The sequence below is a fragment of the Tupaia chinensis genome, unplaced genomic scaffold (assembly GCF_000334495.1).
Source record: "Tupaia chinensis unplaced genomic scaffold, TupChi_1.0 Scaffold144262_1, whole genome shotgun sequence".
Taxonomy (NCBI): Eukaryota; Metazoa; Chordata; class Mammalia; order Scandentia; family Tupaiidae; genus Tupaia; species Tupaia belangeri.
Window position 1 is genome coordinate 1,163,165 of NW_006204120.1, and position 20,628 is coordinate 1,183,792.

A 20,628-nucleotide genomic window follows, 5' to 3' on the forward strand; every position below is an offset into this window, starting at 1 on the left:
CATTATGTGTGTGAGAGGCCCACTGCGACCGTTACAGTCAGAATAAATTTTGCCTCCCTCCACACTCTCAACCTCTCTCCCTGCCAATATATGTTAGGTGAATGGACCTCGGAGCAGACAGCAGAAATAAACCTAATGCTTATAAGAAATCTTTTTTTTTTTCCTCTTAAAGAATAACAACAACAAAAATAGAGAACACTGACTTCAGGTACTATTTTTTCCCTTTGCTGTGACTTTCATCTCTACATAATACAGAGAAAGAAAAATTCTTAACATTTTTGTTCTGGTGTTTACAAGGAGACAGAGTAAAGTTCTTCATCTTCTTTTGCTTCATATACTGGTAGTTTTTCCTTCTCTTGCTCATGGTCACTGAGTTCATAAATATACTAATTTGCTGTCAGGAAGAACACGCTTAAATTTTTAAAATGTATGTGTGCCCAAATGAATCTGAAAGCCACATTTCATTGCTCTTTTCCACTGGCCCTAGAACACAAACACACTAGCAAATTATAGATAACTGATGGTTTTCAGAAACAGGAAGTCATATCCTTAGGATTAAGCAATTAAAAACAGACAATTTCAAAAGTAAGCAGTCAAGAGATTTTTCTAACATCTTAACAAGAGCTAGTCAGTAGGACTTAATTAGCTTAAAAAATAGACCCAGTAGTTTTGAGAACTTCCAGTTTCGTCTTCATTTCTGAACCTTCTGAAACCAGCAGGCCAATGTATGATTGATATACTGACATTCAAATTAAATTGAAAAAACATTAGTTACGGCATGCTTGGTAACTCTAGTCAATACTTGTTGCCATGTAAGAAGTGACTTTAATTTATATTAATTAAGACCAAGCCAGTAACTCCCTCTGGATGGCTGCAGGAGCATATTGGGAGTGGTCATTTTCAATACTCAACTGCAAATTCAATTTTGTATTCAGTGGAAAGATCACTGAGAAAGCAGAAAACAATATAAACTAATTTAAATAGGATTTAGATCGCAGCATTATTAAAGCTATTCATGTAGAAAGAAATTAACACTGCTCATAAAAATCACATCAAAGACGCACTTATAAAAATTCTAAATACTTTCTGTGAACATGGTTAGGCATAACTCTGAACATGGGTGCAATTTAGAAATTAGAATGTGCGGATGTGCTTTTTTTCACATTAAGAATTGGGAAAATTGGTATATTATGGCAGGAACATGGACTTTTAACTCATTAAAAATTGCTCAATGTTTTCTATCCTCCTGCATTACCGCAAATGCTTGCATGCTGGTCTTCTTCCTTGATTTGCATTCCCTTCTGACTGTCCCCCACTCCTTTGTTGAACACCCTGGTCCTACCTCCCTACTTTTGTACTTGCTGGGTGCTCAGCTAGGGGCTCTCATACTTCTGGTCCCCCAGCCAGCTCTTATTCTTCCCTCAAGATCCAGCTTTAATGCTCTTCCACAAAAGGACTTTCTTGAGACCCTGGAATGCATAAGGAGCCTCTGCTATGTTTCCTCAATTTGTTGCAGATCACGGGATTAAAGTATTAGTCAAGGCCAGCTGGTGGCACAGTGGTTAAGGTACAGGACTCCCACACTATCAACCACACAGTTCAAGTCCCAGTTCTTGTGGCTTGCTTTCTCACTTTCCCTCTTTCTCTTTCTCTCTCTGTTGAGCACATGTGCCCTATAGCAAATTTTAAAAAATAATAAATAAAATAAAAAATAATAAAGCATTAGTCACTGTATACAGTAATTGATGGTTTAAGGTCTGTCTCTAGTTTTTTTATTTTTTTATTTTTGGAGAGGTTTTTGTTATAGGGTATGTGTGCTCGCCAGAGAGACAGAGAGAGACAGAGAGACAGAAAGCGAGAAATCACCCCCCAGGGGGGATGGCCACGCCTCAATCCTTTCTCCTCCATTCTCCTCTTGGGATCTTGGGCACTCATGCACACACACCCAGCGTGAGTTTAAGCCACCGGGTCTGGGACATGAACTGCGGTCGACTACATGGGAGTCTAGTGACATAGCCATTACGCTAACTGCTGGTCCCAAGTCTGTCTCTAGTTTTGAGGAGCTGATATGAGAATAAAATTTCCAAAACATATTTCAATCTTCTGATTACTCTTAGTTTTTCTCATTACAATTTTAATTTGATTTGTAGTGATTAGTACTATAATAGAAAGCTACCAATTCAGTGGTTAAGAGATAGAGAGCATCACTGTTGATCATCAACATTTTAATTTCATGTTAAAGAGTATTTTCACATATGCTATTACCTACCAGAAACAAATGTTCTCATGTCATGTAAGCTGCCTGGTCTTTTTATTTTTTAGACCTCTGAGGTCATTATTACTGGCAATGAAAATTAAGTGTGAATGTCAGATAATCCCACAGAAACAGAGCTGTCTGCTGTAAGACATTAACCAGCTTATCAAATAATTCAAAAGTATTTTTGAAAGTTTTTTTTAGCATTTTTAATTCTGGGAAGGTAATAACCATTGATTAGCTTTGTGAGGAATATTGTAACAATATTATAATGATTATCTATCATCCCTTAATGTTACCATCTGAGTCCATAACCGGCTCTTTTCATTTCTAGTTATTTCAGACTTCCCTAACTAATCTTCCTCCTTCTCCCTCTCTTCTATGTTTACTAAGCACCTGGCACATAGTAGGTATTAAAAATTGAGAATAGAAGAACCAGCAGATGACATAATGGCTACATCAATGGACTCCACATAGCCGACTGTGGGTCAAGTCCTGGACCCAGCAGCTTAAAATTCATGCCTGGCATGTGTGCATGCATGCCAAAATCCTGAGAGGAAAATGAAGGAGAAGGGATTGTGGCATGGCCATTCCCCTTGGGGGGTGATTTCTTGCTTTCTGTTTCTCTGTCTCTCTGGTGAGTGCACACACCCTATAGCAAAAATCTCTTAAAAAAAAAAAAAGGAAAGAAAAAAAAAAGAAAATAGAATAAATCTTTGCTATTTGAAGACAGCATCACTTGGGAACTTGTTAAAAATGCAAATTCAGCCTTCCTCAGGCCTCTTGACTCTGAATCTGTATTTTACTCATGATTTATATGCACAATCGAGCTTGAAAAGCATTGGAAGAAATGGCTCAATAAAAGCTAGGTAGATTTGTTAGAGATAGGTTAAAATAAGAAATAAAAACGTAAGGGGCTTTGTGTTTGTGTGTGGGTGTGTGTGGGTGTGTGCGTGCACGCGAGTGCATGTGCCTATTTCTATAGAAAGAAAAATATGGTAGACTATTTTTCCTTGTTGGCATGGCAGTAGTGAGACTCTGTGGAGATGACCCATGTGAGAAGGTTCTGGATTTGCATCCCGGATATGCCAGGAACACGGGTGCCCATGACCCAGCATGGTTGAGGCTGGGAACAGATGGCAGTTTGAAAACCCTCTTGGGAGGGCCAGTCTCTCTGTCTTTGTTTCTCTTTCTCTCTCTTACTCTGTCTATCTTGCTCATGGAAGAAATAAATAACTTTTTTTTTAAAGGAAATTAAAAAAAAGAAGAGAAAATAAAAACCTACACAGAAAGTAGCAGCTATGAGATAGTGGAGGATATCACAAAATTCTGATGTATATGATTCTTATGAGCTATATGATGAGTCTGTTTCCATAAACTCCCTACACTCAGTTAAAGAACAGCTATTACCCCTAATTGGGGAAAAAATAAAAAGTATCTAAGACCAGAAAATGGGCACAGAGATGACTGCAGATCCTCTCAGTGGAATGCCGGGCATGACTGGAAGCATACTCCCTTCAATGATCTGATTCTTTAAGGGTGAGAACCCTTGGTTGTCTCTGACTAGGCTATTTTACAACTCTGTCGGAACTGAACATAAACTATAGAAAATTGGTAGCAGTGCAAATAATTTCTCTTTAACAATGAAATGGATTTCGTTCAGTAGAAAATTTATATCCTTACAAGGTAAATTCTCCTTTGAATCAGATTTAACATCTTATTCATTCTATCATTAATTAATGAGTTAAATAAAGTCATAGCATATGTATATTTGGTATGTGTAAGACAGTATGATTTTATTGCCAGAATTTTTTTTTTTTTTTTTTTTTTTTTGAGAGGTTTTTCCTACAGGACGTGTGAGCTCACCAGAAAGACAGAGAGAGATACAGAAAGACAGAAAGTGAAAAACCACCCCCAATCCCTTCTCTTCCATTCTCCTCCCGGGATCTTGTGCATTCATATACACATGCCTGTTTTTATTTTAAGCCGCCGGGTCCAGGACTCAAACCGCAGTTGACCACATGGGAGTCCAGCGACATAGCCTTTACACCAACTGCTGGTGCTGCCAGAATATCTTTTAACAATCAACTGGACTGTTCACTCTTCAAAGGTAGGTCATGCTACTGTCATATTTAGAACCCAAGGATATGGCAGAGATGGTAGACACTTGGTAATTTTAAAAAATAAGTATTTATTTCTTCCACTAACAAAGAGACAGAGAAAGACAGACAGGCAAAAGAAGAGGCAGCAGCTTCTACAGGGTCTTGACACTGTGACCCACCCCAAGCTTCTGCCACTGCCAGATCTAGGCACGAGTGTATCTGGTGTACTCAATGGGTCTCCAGATGTGAATCCAGTACCTCCATTGTGGGTCAGCCTTGCAGAGCATTGTGTTTTTATTACTGTGCCACTGGCTGGTGCCCTACTTTGTGAATTTTAATCAAACTCAAATGCAGATGACAATAGAATAATGGAATAACATTTTTGTGCATGGAGAGATATAGCTCTGAATTTCAGAACAACAGATGGAATAGAAGTCACACTGAATAAGAAACTTAGGTCAGTATAGAGTCCTTATTTATGGCTGAGTGTATAAAAGAACAACAGGAAGAGAGACTTCATGTTTAAACAGGAAGAACAACAACAAGGAAAAATATTCTACCGTATTTTTCTTTCTATAGAAATAGGTGTGCGCATGCATCCACACACACACACCACACACACACCATGAATAAATGGTGTGTTTGCACAGTTACCACTGATTTCTAGCTTCTCGCTGGCAATTGCTCACAGTGTAGTCACATATTGTTCTCAGCAGATCTGGAATTCCAGGATGGTCAAAGCATTGCTGCTACGACATCCCAAAATTTCACTTTGTGTCTCTAAGGAAGTCTCCATTTTCTGACTGCTCAATTAACCATGCATCAATTAATCGAATCACAGACAGCATAAAAGGCTTTACAAATGGTTAATGCTCTCTTTTACCCCAAACACACACACACACACACACACACACACACACACATAATCTCCCTAAAACTATTTAGTGTCTGTAAAAATGAGAAAAATGAAGGAGCCAATTTGAAAATACACTGATTATTCTTGTTTTGGGGTCAAGCAAAATACTCCTAAATTAAATAGCCCCTCTTGCCTCTGTGAAAGTCACCAATGCCTAAGGAACTGATTCTCAGGCAGGCTCTCACACTTGGTATTTCCCTTGCCCTAAGAAGGAAGCTTGGCTTTTAGCTAATGAAATGTCCACTTGGTTCCCAGCATTATTGATTTTTTTCTTTCATGGAACCATAAATATTGACAACCATCTCAGCAAAATGCCAGTACTACTTCCATCCCTCCCTCCCTCCCTCTGGCAGAATGACGCTGGGGCCATTCTATATGCAAATCAGAGTCTAGTCTTCTGGGAATTAGGAATGCTGGTTCCAGAAAGACTGAGTTCTTGATGACACATCACAGAATCCCAAGGGCACTACTTGCAAAGCTTTGTCAGAGCTTCACCTGACTCCAGAGAAACTCTTCATTTCATCCCATAATGAAAGATTATGTGAAGCCTTTGAAAGGGGAAATAAAGTACACAAAAACTTTAAAATGCTCTTGCCTAGAGAAATCCCCAGTGAATTAGAATATAATCCTCCCTCAGTGTCTAATCAATCTCTTTCCTCTACAGTCCAAACACAAGGTTCCTCCAGGGGTGGATGGTCTGTGTTAGACACACCAAAATTCATTATCCCATCTGCCTGCTGCCACTGTTTCCAATAAAGTGTAATTATGGTGTTATTGAGCTCCTTCTCACTTTCTCAAAGCCATGCTATAAACTTTGGGCCCGTGAGCAGTTACTTCCCAGTCAGTCTTCATTATATTGAATTGTCTCAGGACAATGTCTATTTAATCAGCAGGGTGCCTGCTAATTTACTTTTTTAGAATTTGTATTAATGTAACGAATACTGGTTGACTTGATGCCTCAGACAGTACACAATTACAATTACAGTGTTTCCTCTGGCTTCTCAAGGCCTAGTAGCTGGGGTATGAGGTCCCCGAAGATCACTCCTCTCTCACCCCCACATTGCCCAGCTGGGTTGGCTATCTCCCCAGGAATGGCTCTCTGCACTTCCCACTTATTGTAGTGTGATTAATATATGTCATTCAAATACAAGTGGTAAGCACAAGGGATTGCTATTGCCTCTCTCAAGAAACCTAAATTCTGAGAGGCAGGGGCTGGTCCACTGTTTTCTCCCCCCCTCCAGTGGCTACCTGGTGCAGCGCCAGACGTAGGATAAGATGCTCAGTAGTTCCTTCCTGGAAAACTGGAGTGATAGCTGAGCATGCACCTCACTTCCCTCCACTTCCAGTCATGCCCAGTTGCATTGCTCTCCAGAAAGATGATATATGCATAGATTTAAATAGCTGAAGAAAAAAGAAGTAATTTACTGAGTACCCACTATGTGCTCAATTTTAGCACTGGTCAGGACATGGAAGGCCTTGTGGGTCTTAGTAAAGACTTGGCTATTGTATATTTTGCTGAATAAAGCTGATTTCCAAGCAGAAAAGTATAAGAATAAACAAATATGATATAAAGTGGGGGAAAGAATGTCTGCAATAAGCCTAAGATCGCAAGATTTCTCAGAGGAGAAAGAAAAATCAAATCCAATTAAGTATTTTCAGATTGCCTTTTCATTTCCTTTCTGACACAGGTTTCTTTACCTTAGGTCTTGACTGCATTTTATATCCCCACATCAATGAACTCATTTTCAGGAAAACAGTTTCTTTGGATCCTCCTGGCTGGCTTTGCAGCGTTATAAGGAGCATGGAGTGGATTTCCTCTCTGAGGCAGCCAATTTCCTAAGCAATTAAATGCTGTTTATATTCCAAACTCTGTGCTTGGGTTGAAATTGTCAAGCTTGATATTACCTGACTCTTGCCTAAGATGTCTCCCCAGCTAGTTCATTCTACTGTAACAGCCATCTATTAAAATTTCCAATCTGTTCTCTCCTCAAGGGATCACACAGTACTTGGCAAACGTACAGCTTCTGAATTCTGCAAATTATACTCATCTATATAAATATATATTTTTGAAATGGCAAGGCTTGCAAATTACTTTACTAAATCGACATCCCAATCTGTTATCCTCCAAAAGGGGAGGCAAACATCATGTACCTTATACATGCATAGACACTTCTGTGCTGGCTTTTAAAGAATAACATAAGGTAGATGCCAGACTTCTGTGAAATTCCCCCATGAGGTCACAGAACCACAGCTCGTTTTTATCACATCTTGGGGTGGACACGACTGACTATAGCTGAGTCTCTGTTCATCCTAAACTGATACCACACAATGCGCTAGATATTAAAGAAAAAAAAAATGTTTCAGTGAACATTCCTGGCTGAGAACGTTGCTCTTTCTCCTTTTGGTCACCCCTTACCATTTATAGGCCGAATGGAAAAGTGAGATGGTGTCTGAATTTGCATGGTATAGAGTTTCTACTAAAGGGACGGCCGCAGCCTACATATTTGTGTCTAGAACATGTGTTCTCAGAATAGCAGCAGGTGCATTAAGAGCATGAGCAAGAAGCTCTCCATGGTTACCAGGGGACACTTCAGTGGCAACTGCAGCTGATTAGGGATTTCCAAACCCTAGACAGGAAATGAGGACTGGAAGTATGGACTTTTTTTTTTTTTTTTTTTTTTAAAAAAAAAGGTCACAGAATTTAACTTCCTATATTCCTAAAATAGCTACTCAACAGTTTGTACCCATTTTCTTTGGTGAAAATATCCAAATCCACTTAACATATCACCAGCAATACACCAGCTATTCTATGACACAAAGGCTCATTCATATCCTTCCTCTCATCCACAATCTGTAATGGCTTCTCCACTACTCAGAGAACCAAAGCCTAACCCAGCAATGGCCTTCAGGACTCTTCCACCTGGACAGAGAAACTTTGCTTATCCTGCAAACTTGAAATTGTGCCTCTTCCATGAAGATATCCTTGACACCTTCGTCACATTGTTCATACTGCCCTGGAGTTCCCCAATCACAATGCACACACTGTGGTTAACAATCACAGCACTGACAGTGTACCATGGCATTTGTATCGATTGTTTACGTATAGACACCTGTGTGTGGCCAGCCACTATATTTTCTGTTATCTCATTAGTCCTGAAGTGCTCAGTGACCTGAGAGGTGTCTGACCATCGTTAATCTGTAAATGTTGCTGACCTCACACGATTCTGGTAAACAATAGAACTAAATTCACACACATGACATTTTATCATCAAAAGCTGGCCTTTTCCCAATCATTAGTGTAGTTCTCTGGAGCAGATACTAAAGCTATCGTATTTCATTTTTTAGAGAGATTTTTGCCACAGGGCATGTGTGCTTGCCAGAGAGATAGAGAGACGAAGAGATAGAAAGTGGGAAATCACCCCCTGGGAGGATGGTCACACTGCCATCCCTTCTCCTCCATTCTCCTCTTGGGATTTTGGGCACGCACACCCACATACACCCAGCATGAGTTTTAAACCATTGGCTCTGGGACTTGAACCATGACCAACTATGTGGGAGTCTAGCAACATAACCATTATGTCATCTGCTGGTCCTACTACCTTATTTCTTTATCCCCTACAACATTAAAGATGGGAGAGCAGCTTAGCAAACACTAGAGAAGATGAACTATTCTTTCTGCTATTGATAATCAACTTGCAGGTTAGAAGTTTACCTTCAACTCCAACTCTGATGATAGGGGTCCTAGTCTCCATTTCTCTTCTCCCTTCCATGAACCTTAGCACAGTGTCTGATATGCGTAAAGAAGGCTTTTAGCGCCTGGTGTAACAAGCACACACACATTCTTTGCAGAGCTTGAAGAACATTGGGAAAGTACCACCCATGAGTGTGCATGCTTCTCTGACTCACTGAACACTGGGTCAGTAGACAGAACTCTTCTTTTTGGGTTTTAGTGCTGCCCCTCTTTCTGACCCCCTCATTGAAGCCATTTTGTTGAGTGACAGTACACACATATTCATGGAGAGCACAGGTGAACATGCTGGGAAGGGACAGGGCTCTGTCAGAAGCAGGATGATGAAGCCCAGGTGTCTTCTGTCCCCAAGTGACCCCTTATGCACATAAAATCAGCAGGTCAAGGGACAAGAGAGACACAGAGGGCTTCTGTGTCTGAGGACCACGCCTTTGTCTTTCAGTAGGAGATGACTAACGTGGAGGAAGACAAGCCAGCACGAGTGGCCGCCTACCTTTCAGCTTCTCAGCCAGCAGAGCGGCTTCATGCTCAGAGTAGTGCATTATGGCCGGCGGGGAGGGGGGCCGCAGCCGGTCTTCCTCCAGTTTGCGCCGGTGCCGCTCCTCACGGGCACGCATCCTCTGCTTGCATTCCCACTCATAGAAGTCGTCCCTGGCCTGGGCAAAGTCCACGTGAAGGCGGCCTGAATCCTTTTTGTCTGTGCTAGACCCCAGCCTCATCCTGTAACCTGAAACCAGATGGAAAGTGTGGTCACCTCACAACATCACAGTGACCCACCTTTTGTTCTAGGCCCTTAAGGCAGACTAGGTCAGAGCTCACTTTCTTTGCCCTCACTGAGGACACCTTTTCCATAGGAAGTGGGAAGCGGTTACCCCAGCAAACATCTCCAGGAGGTGTCTGAGGGTTGTTTACCCATCTTCTAAGCCGGGTCACCAACAGAAGATAATTTCAAGAACGAGGGGATTGATATGATAACTCCTTTTTCCCTCTGGCTTCCAGGAAGCTCAGAAACAAATTTGGTATGTAGCGTTTTTTTTGTTTGCTTGTTCTTTTGCTTTTTGCTTTATGGCCCCAGTTTTATGTTTCCAATTTACTGTACCTCTACTGCACAAGCGCTCTTGAATTCTTTGTAGAAAGAGGTGGAGTATGAGTACATAAAGAGTATCTCTGATATTTAAAAAAGATCTCCAAAGTAAATTCCAGAACACCTCACTCACAGGCGATTTTGCTTCATTCTGCTAGAAAATGCTACTGCTCAATTCTCTCTCGGCAGCTGCAAACACCACAATTACCAAGGCAATTTTGAAATGCTGTTTTATTTCCACTTATCCTCTGGGGCACACAGGAGAATATTTTACCTTCAATCAAGAGGCCTCACCGCTGCCTTCCTCCCAGCCTGGAAGCACCTCATTTGGCATGCAGCACCACACAAAATTGTCCACGTAATCTTTGAAGGCCATAGGAACCCCATGCAAGAGCCCTGAGCTAAACAAAAAAAACAGGGCCTGGAAATCTTTGGGGGATTTACTGTGAGCTCCCCAACTGATAAAGATTATGAACAGAAACTTGATCTGAGAAATCAACACAAACAGAACTGAAACCAGCCAGTCAGCCTAACTTCAAATGAAGAAGAGTTGACTTTGAGGTTGCTCTTCAGTTTGGGATACTCAGATAAATTCAGGTCCCAGCAGGAACATGACTGCCAGAGAAGAGAGTGAAATAAGCACTTTTGCTGTGCAGGGGCTTTGCAAATGAGACAACTGTAAAATACTAGGCTGTGCTGGGCTGATGTTCAAGATCTTATGGTGGAATTCAATGGATTATTTCAGCATTTTGGGTTAAAACTCAGCTGAAAATCCCTACACAGGCTGGCTCTCCCCAGTGGTGCACTTCACAGCTTTGAAAAATCACCAAGAAGATAAAGACCTCACATCTGACTGCTGTGATGACATGGACCCTTCTCAATCCAGATTTCAACAGTGCTATCTAAGAATGGGAAGACAGAGAGGGTGAGTATCCCTTATCCAAAATGCTTGGGATAAGAAGGGTTTTAGGACTCAATGTTTTTGGGTTTTGGAATATTTGCATAAACATAATGAGATAATTTGGGGGTGGAACCCAACACTAAACACAAGAGTCATTTGTGTTTCTTATACATATAGCCTTAAGGTAAATTCACACTATTTTTAAGTTTTGTGCATGAAATGAAGTTTGTGCACATTCAACCATCAGAGGTCAGATGTGGAATCTTCCACTTTGTGGCATCATGTTGATACTCAAACAATTTTGGATTTTGGAGCATATTGCATTTTCATATTAGGGATGCTGAACTGGTAGTGCTCAAAATTGCAAACATCCAATCACAGATGAGAAGAATTCACATTAAAGCAAAACGTATCTTGGGTGTGGGCCAAGGAAACTGAGCTAGGCAGCAGCCACAGTGATCCGCACACAACAGCTGAGCTGGCAGGACTGCCTAAGACTGCCTGGCTCTCCCAACTGACCCAGCAACTTTCTCCTGCTCACATTTGGAGGATCATTTTTCAAACATTTCTGGCTCCAGAAGCACACTCACTTTTACCAAAATATCATCATTAAGGCCTTAAAAGAGACCCTGATGAGGCTGAGTTTAAAATTAGCTTGGCCTTCAAATGTGAACATGATTTTAAAATTAGGCCTTCCAGCTGGGCTTGGGCTTGCAGGAGCCCATACACAGGAGGGGCAGCCTTCCTTCCTTCCTGCCCCTCCAATTAATCAGCCTTTCACATCTTTCTGGGATGACTGTTGGCTGCAGTCTCTGCAGGGTGGCTAAGGCAGAGCCAGCGACCCCTTGGCACCCGGGCTGGGAGGTTAGAGATGAAACCTTTGCTGCCTACTCCTAATGCTAAGCAACAACCAGAGGCTTGCTCAGAGAAACAAGAGCAGGGCCCACCCTGGAAAAAGCATGAAAGAAAAACACATACCTTTTCATATACCTAAATTTGGAACTGTTCATCTTTGTCAGTGTCTTTGGGGGTTTCTGACTCGGTCTAAACATTGTGTTACTATTGAAAGGACATTTGATCTGCTCTAAACTTCTTACCCTTTCATGTAATAAGGTGGAGTAACATAATAGTTTTATAGGTTGAGCTGTGATTAGAACCTAGGTCCTCAGGATGGTGCTCCTGAGCTCCTTCTTTTTGGTTTTACTTTTTTAAGTATACTTCTTTATTTTCAGGGGGCTGAGGGTCCTGCCCATGGCGGAGTCTTCACATTACCATCTTCTCCACAGCCCTGGAACCAACCAACATCATGAGTTCCCCTGGCATGTTTAGGTAGCTCCAGATGCAGACCTGGTGCCCTCGCTCGGATGGCATCCAACATGGCAGAGTAGTGCCCCCAATGCCACACTACGGCTGGGCCAAGCGTCAGTTCTTAATCATAACCATCGTATTGTTTGCTGAACTGTTCCTAGGTTGCAGGTGGCCTGCTAAACATTAAATATCCATTATTTGCTTTATTCCTCCCAACAATCATATGAGGTGGTAATCATTATTATCTTTATTTTGCAGAGGAGAAAAAAAAGAGGCTCAGAGAGAGGTTGCCTGGGTCAAGGCATATGAAACACAGAGTCAAGTACTCAAGCCTTAGTTGTCTGAGGCTGTCAGTGTGTTGTAGAATGTTTCATCTTTCATCTCCATTTTGGAATGCTTTCAGATCTCCCCCTCCCCACCTCTCTCCCCCTCCCTCCCATTTTGTAAGGTTTTCTTGGAATTAGGGTTTTAAAGTTCTCTACATCGCTATCTAACTCAGGAAGGTCTCTGTAGTATTGGGATGACCTCAAGTCTTCTGGGATTTGTGCAGAATTTCATGGCAATCGAGACAGACTACAGACAGTAAGTAAAACCTGGCAGTAATATTTAAATGGATTTATTTTTCCTATTGTTTATTCACTTTCCCTGTTAGCCTGGTTTCAGGAATAGGGAGGTAGTATGCACAGAGTGACTGACTGAAAAATGTAGCAGGAGAATGTGAGGGAAGAGCAATGAGTTGAATCTAAAAATAGGCCTCCTAAAGCCACATATCAGTATCGGCCCATAACTCTTAGATGTGGCAAAGGCCTTATTGACGAGACACTATACATGTTCTCCCACACCCACAGAGTAGAAGGCAAAATTAAGCCTAATTTCAGCATCTATAAAAATCACCCATAAAATCTGACAGCAGAGAATAAGGATCACTGGGCAGTTCTTATGAACCACCAAGTGGGCAACACTATTGGGTCTTATCCTAGGGGCCGGGAACTGATTTTCTGCAAGGAGCTCATCTTGCTTTGGTATCCTGGCATTTAAAAAGTGAACCCACTTCTAAAAACCAGAAATTATTCTGAGAGAGTACTTTACTCCCCCAGAGGATTACATCCAATAATAATAATGGTCCTTGGTACTCATAATATTGCTTTTCATCTAATAAGCACTTGAGAACATTAATTAGAAGCTGGATGGAATTCCTAAAGACTGGATGGTGGGAAATTATTTCCTGCAGCGTGGTACATTCACAGACTTAACAGAGAGCTTCTGGCAGCCAAGGAAAAAGCAACATTCTTCCTTGTCCAGCCCTGAACTATGAGAACTTTATTGTACATTTGGGCAAAAGGGAAAAAAGCTCATATTAACATCACAAAACATAAAAGAATGCCCAGAGAACCCCTTACATAATGCAAAGTACCAGAAAGGTAAATGGCTTTATCAACCATGAATTCCTCAGCAAAGCGAATGTGACAAAAATTCTTCTTGCTTTTCCGAATCGCTGTAATATCACCACACTGCTCAAAGACTTCTTGAATAATTTCTTCAGTAGCATTTTCTGGTAATCCTCCAACAAACACAGTCTTACACCCAGGAGGTCGTTCTCTTGTGGAAGGAGGCGGAAGATCTAATAATCACAACAAAACAGAGTTTTGTCTTTTATCTATTCACTTAGTTTTTCTGGTTCTCTCAGCAAAAGTAAAGCTTGCAGAGTAACTTTCTCCAGTCTAAGCAGTGGTACATTTCCACCAACTGATATTTCTGCCCCGGCTGTCTTGTTTTTAAGTTTCTCTCCCCTCCTCCTCCCAACCTTTCCTTGCCATGTTCATTTCTACACAGAGTGGCTATGCTTGTCCGCGAACAAAGATAAAGCAAATGTTAGCATAATTTCATTTCTCCTTCATAATACAAAAGCCCAGAAAATAGGAGAGAGAAAAACTTCACAAAGTACAAAACATGATGAAATGACAACATGATGAAAAACCTCGGCTTGTTATCTGCTTTGTCTCCTTGCCAGATAAAGGAGCGGCAAGGCAGAACGCATGAAGCATAACCTTAAAAAGCATGCACAATACTTACTTGGCTGTGAAACACCAGTGCCTGAAAAAAACACTTTGTTATTATTCACATTTAAATGAGCAAACTGTTACATTTTGGTGAGGCTGTATAAAAAGATAAAATGTACACTGTCACAACATTTTACCTAGTTTATATGTAGATTACTAAAGCAATCTCTGGAGAAGTCCACTTAAAAAGGCAACACTGATTAATACGAAAAAAAAAAATAAAAATCTAGCTCATTAAGCCCATAAACTTAGTATCTGAGGCTAAATTAAAAAAAAAAATTCTGGTCCATTCGATTCATCAAATATAAACATCCTTCAAGCAAATGCAATTTGGTTGAGGAATTCTGAGATGCAGGCTTCCCCCCCCCAAATTGCTAACTGACAAATTAATTCAATTTTCCATCTAGCAAAAACACATTTTAGAGTTTTTCTTCTACCTTTGTGAAGATGGATGGAAGTGCTTACATATTTCACACTATCCTCTCCAGCAATGTTAGACTTCATTGCATGCAAACAGATTCTTAATGCTGGATATATATCCCCAAATCCTTTATACTAGTTTCATAATATCGATTCAACTTCTGGACAGAACATGAGCACATTTTCCTGTTTGTTTTAATCTAGGGACAAAAGATTTCTGTTCATCTAAGTGTGAGTTACGCTTGAAAATAAATGCAATGCTATTTAAAATGTGAATAGAAAGGAATTTGAAATGATACGCATATATTTCTTACAGGTGTTACTTACTTGGATTTTGAGGAAAAAGAGTACAGCTTTTGCAGTGGATGATTTCTTTGACCACAGCCACTTCTGTTGGTGGTGGGGGTGGTACCAATCCCAGACCAGGTATCATTGGGTTAATGGGAGTGATTCCAGTCATCATGTTGAGGTTTGGATCAAACCCTGGGACACAGATTGAGTCTGTAAAGTACACAAGATAACATTTTGGTTGGAGAATCTTAAATCCATTTTTACTGTTTTTGCTATTTTCCTGCAAAGATTATTTGACTTTATACTATCTATTTTATAGGAATTTTTCCTGGCATAAGATATAGCATTATAGAAAGCTATTCTGGAAGAGTAAGAAGAGAGAGAGAGAAAAAAAGATGAACCTAAAACTACAAGAAAAGGAAATTATATTACTTAAAATATTAACACGGCAGAACAGAACACAGCATATTAAAGTGTAAACCCACGCACCATGAAGCTCTGCTATTACTGTGAATGCAATTTTCTGTTTCTTAACGCCAGGGTATTGTTTACACTGTCTTATAACCCAGAATGTGGGAAGAATATCATTTAACATTGAAGTGACCTGTGAATCTAATTGTCATCCTGGTTTTATCAAAAGAGCTTTCTTACTCAAGTGACCTACATTTAGGAAAGTTCAATTTATATGTGCATACTTTATAATGCTGTATTCAGGTTTTACCTAATCTGTTTCCCCCAGGACAAAAACCAAAAAATAAAATGAAACAAAGACTGACTATAATTATTGTATGCTAGATACATGCAGGCATAAAATTAGCTATACACATTTCTGAATTTTATTGGATAATCACCCTTTCTTTCTATAATTCGATCAATAAATAATTGGCCCACTCTTCTGAAATCTTTATTACCTATATTTAAAAAGAAGAAAAAAATCTCTCAAAAAAAGGAAGGAGCAAAAGAAAGGTTATGTTTTTTTTTTTTTTTTTCAGAATAACCGCTGAATTTATTTACTATTTTTAGTAGTGTGATAATGAAGCAAGTAACTTGACAGCTGATATACAGGGATTATTTCTCCTTTTTTTTTTCTTTTTTTCAGAAATAAGAACTTTCTAAAAGCAGAGACTTAAAATATTGTTCTGTTTTTAGGAGTAGCTACAAGGGGATTGATCTTTCCCCTGAGGGCTTCTCTGTTTATGGAAAACAATCCTCGCACTGGTGATGTGATAATGTTCCCAGGTAGGCAGGGGACAGCACAGATGCCACCAAGAGAGGCTGTGGTGACCCTACACTGTTGTGCAAGGATGAAATTTCCTTCTCATCTCTTACTCTCCCATCCTTTTCTTCTTCTTCTTCTTAGATCACTACCCCTCTTCCATCCCATCCACCTCTCTTTTCTGGTTCTCACGTACAGCTGAGCCTTGGTCCTGCCTCAGCATGGCCTCACCCTTTACTTACATGTGCTGAAAGATGAGATAAGACCAGAGGGAAATGAAATGGCAACTACGCCCTTAGTCTGTTAAGAAACTTCAGAGGAAACCAACAGTCCAGCAAAGACTTTTCCTTTCAGGGAAATGTTTATGGCATTCCTCCAGCTACTCTGGACATTTCTGTTCCTTCCCTGGATTGAACAGGATAAACAGTGCAATCCTGATTTGCAATCCCAGGACAAAATGTGTCCCATTTATTAAAAATACTCCATTTAATTTGATTGTGAACCAGTTTAAGTAAAATTAAGTTTTTTGTTTTTATTATTATTATTTTCTAATATATAAATGTGGTGCCAATTTTTTTTTTTGAGGCAATTTTTGCTATTAGGGCACATGCTCTCTCTGGAAAGAGACAGTAAAACAGAAAGCAAGAAGTGACTCCCTAGAGGGGCTGACCAGTCCAAAGTCCTCTCTTCCCCATTCCCATCAGGATTTTGGGGATGCACGTGGCATGAGTTACAAGCTTGCAGGATGGGGACTTGAGGTGCAGACAGCTATGTGGGAGTCCAGCGCCCTACCCATTATATAACCTGCTAGCCCCAACATTTTCTTTCAGCGTAGTCGTAGGCACATCTCTTACAATTATGACTCAGTTTCTTTATCTGTAATATGGGACTGTTTGATTGGATTAGCTTTTAGAAAGCTAGCATTCCTGGTCTCTAGAATTTTGAACTGATATTGCTCAAAACAGAGTAATATACAAAAAAAGTAAGCGTTTAGAAGTAATGGGACCAGCAGATGGCATAATGGTTACATTGCTGGACTCCTACATGGGTGACTATGGTTCAAGTCCCAGATTTGGCTGCTTCAAAGTCACACTGGGTGTGTGTGCATGCATGCCAAATATTCCGAGAGGAGAGTAGAGGAGAAAGGATTGCAGTGTGGTCATCCTCCTTGAGGGTGATTTCTTGCTTTCTATCTCTCTGTCTCTCTCTGGCAAGAACACATGCCTTATAACAAAAATCTCTCTAAAAAACAAAGTTTAGAAGTGACAAGAACAAGACTCAACTCTGGTTATTTACTTAATTCTTATAAAATCTCACAGGCATTATTTCCATTTTACAGCCAAATAAATTGAGACATAAAGCAGTTTAGTAGAATTTCCAACAACACAAAACAAACAAATAGCAGGGCCAGAACTAGGGTCTAGTCTCTGGCATATTTAAACACGTATAAATATGCCTGTTTCAAAGTTTCCACCTAGAATGACCCACCACGGTTATTCACCTGACACATGCCACTACTTTTCTTTTCTTTTTTTTTTTTTTTTTGAGAGATTTTTGCTTTAGGGCATGTGTGCTTGCCAGAGAGAAAGAAAGTGAGATATCACCCTTTAGGGAGGCTGGCCACACTGTAATCCCTTCTTCTCCATTCTCCTCTCATGATTTCAGGTGAGCTGGGATTTTAGGGGCACACACACAAATACACATATACATGCCCAGCATGAGTTTCAAGTCATTGGGTCTGAGACTCATACTGCAGTCTACCACATAGAAGTCCAGAGCTTTAACCACTTGCTGGCCCCATGACACTACTTCTAAAATTTTATTTTACTCTTAAAACAAAACCAAACCAAACCAGGCTGGCCTCATGGCTTAGTGGTTAATGAAACCAGATCCCATATGGCTGACCATGGTTTGAATACCAGCCCCTTGACTTGAGAAACATGCCGAGTTTGTGTGTGTGCATGCTCCAAATCCTGATGCGATAGAGAAATGGATAAAAAGGGATTGTGGTGTGACCACACGCCATTAGGGGATGCTTTCTCACTCACTCGCTCATTGTCTTTCTCTCTCTCTAGTGAGAGCAGATACCCTTCGGCAAAATTGAAAAAAAAAAAAATCTAAATTTGTCATGCTGATCCAGACACCAGTTTTAGAGAACTTTCAGAATAGATGGTTTTCACATTGCGATCGTTAAAATAACATACTGACTTCCAAGGTGAATATATTAGAAATAGAAATTCTGGCAACGGGAATATTGGCCTGCTTGTGTTTCTGTTTAATCTCATTCTGTGCATAGGCTTCATCTGTTACTTTCCTGGCCAGGCCCTCACTACTGTTTGCCAACACAGACTGATTTAAGGTGGAAACCACTCAGGACTGCAAACCTTGAAAATGAGAGCTCTGTGAATTATAATAAGCAGATGTTTCCCACAAACAAGAAGAGAAGTCCAGTGTTTGCATTCTCTTCTTGTTGTAACAGACTTCTGTTTTCTTTCTGAAGGCTAAATAAGCAAGTATATCTTCAGAAATGGGGCAGAAGATACTACTTTTGAGTGAAATACTTTAATATACATCAAGAGGTACTTTTCTTTTTCTGAGGCATCAACATAAAGAGACTTGGGGTTTAATGAAATCTGCATGGTGAGTACAGTAGCTTGAAAAGAGCTTAGAAAGGAATTAACACTTAAATTATGTTGGACCTCAAAGGAGCTGAGATTCAAGTATTTGAGAGGAGGAAGTAAGGAGGGATTCGACTTTTCTTTTTAAATAAGAACTCATTACTTCTTTAACAATATATGAACAGATGGAGATTGTTTTCTTAAGTAGCATAGGTGCATACTATATCCCATGTCATTAAAGCAAATGCCTACACTGAAAGTCTGAAAAAGATACATACGCAGGAAGACAAAGGTGAGAAAACAACTCAAACTAAGAGTTTCTCCTCTTGCTTAGAAAAGCTGTCCCCGTGAACTTCAGAGATGATGAGTTATAATTCTACCCAGGAAAAGGGCTTAAACTGTAGTAAGAAAGAATCCAATTAAGTATGTAGTAGAGCTTTCTTTTAGAAGCTGCACTTAAACAAAAGGAAGGGTTACTCGTTTCCGACCAGGGCCTTGTCTAGCTCGTCTCTAAATCGCTGGCTGCAGGCAGAGAGCGGGCAAGGCCAAAGCTCAGCAAATGTTTCTTTTTGGCTGGCTCTTCCAAATTGGACAAGACAAAACCCCAAATCCTGCTTACTGATTTATAGTGCTTCATCAATTAGATGAGCATTGTTCAGAGTGTGGCTATGGGAGTTTCATGTTTAGGATTTATTGGCATGGCAACTGAATTAATTAATTTATGACCTCATTCATTCATTCAGTCGGTCAGTCGGTCAGTCAATGATTCCACATTTCCCAGGCATACCCTATGGCCAGGATCTGGACTTACAGAGGACCCTGAAATAAATTCTCCATTTGGAAAAATGCCAGGGTTTGAGAGAATGAAGGCTGGGTGTCAAACTCGACAGAAGAGTTGGGATACATGAACTGAGGATCAATGGGCACAAGGAGAGTTCAGGAGGGAACTGGCAGGAGAGAGCCTGGTGGGCCGGGGAATCGCACATCATCTCCCAGGGCCCTGTCATAATGTGTATTGACGGTGCAGCCTCCATGTAATGAGAGGCTCAGGAGTTAGACAGGTCAGCTAGTGACATTCAACTTTTTCCTGATTGGAATGGCAACACCTGAGTGTCTGAGTTGCCGTCTGCCAAGTCGGAGGCCCCAGTGTATATTCACCCATCCTTCTTCCTGTCTCTGTCTGCTGCCTCAGCAATAGAAGTATTGGCCATGGGAATATTGGCCTGCTTGTGTTTCTGTTTAATCTCATTCTGTGCATAGGCTTCATCTGTTACTTTCTTGGCCAGACCAGACCAGACCACTACACCACCTGCTGGTCCCATGGCTTGCTTCTTCACTGCCCTTTCCAGGGGATCCCTTAGTGGAGAGTCTCATGTTTGAGGTGAGAGCCAGATTCCATTTGAAATAAAAGCAATAGGGGCCTCTTGCCAGTCCAGGCTGGACATAATGAGGTTAGGTGTGGGCGAGGAGTGGGGTGAAATCTGTGACTGAGAGGACAGAGATAAGTCATCAATGCCAGGAATAATCCTGGTCCAGGAAGTGGAATAGCCTACTCCAAAGAAAATATAAGAGAAAAGAGGAGTAATCAGGCTAAACGGTGGGATCACAGGTCTAGTCCTGAGCCATGGGTGTCCTGACCAAGTGGCCAAACACAGAGATGGTTAGCAACATGCAAAGCACAGGTCTAGGTGGGATGGCTGTACAAGGGGA

General features: G+C 40.7%; 1 protein-coding gene across 8 annotated transcripts in view; it reads right to left on the reverse strand.

The window, feature by feature from the left end:
- The window catches only part of ENOX1 (ecto-NOX disulfide-thiol exchanger 1), a 548,245-nt gene that overhangs the window by 155,662 nt on the left and 371,955 nt on the right, over nucleotides 1-20,628 (reverse strand). For all 8 annotated transcript variants that reach the window (XM_027767432.1, XM_027767431.1, XM_027767428.1 and 5 more), the window contains 3 exons: nucleotides 15,121-15,294; nucleotides 13,728-13,934; nucleotides 9,514-9,747 (listed from right to left, as the gene is read on the reverse strand). In XM_027767432.1, coding sequence (XP_027623233.1) covers nucleotides 9,514-9,747; nucleotides 13,728-13,934; nucleotides 15,121-15,294 — 615 coding nt within the window. The remainder of the gene's footprint in view (nucleotides 1-9,513; nucleotides 9,748-13,727; nucleotides 13,935-15,120; nucleotides 15,295-20,628) is intronic.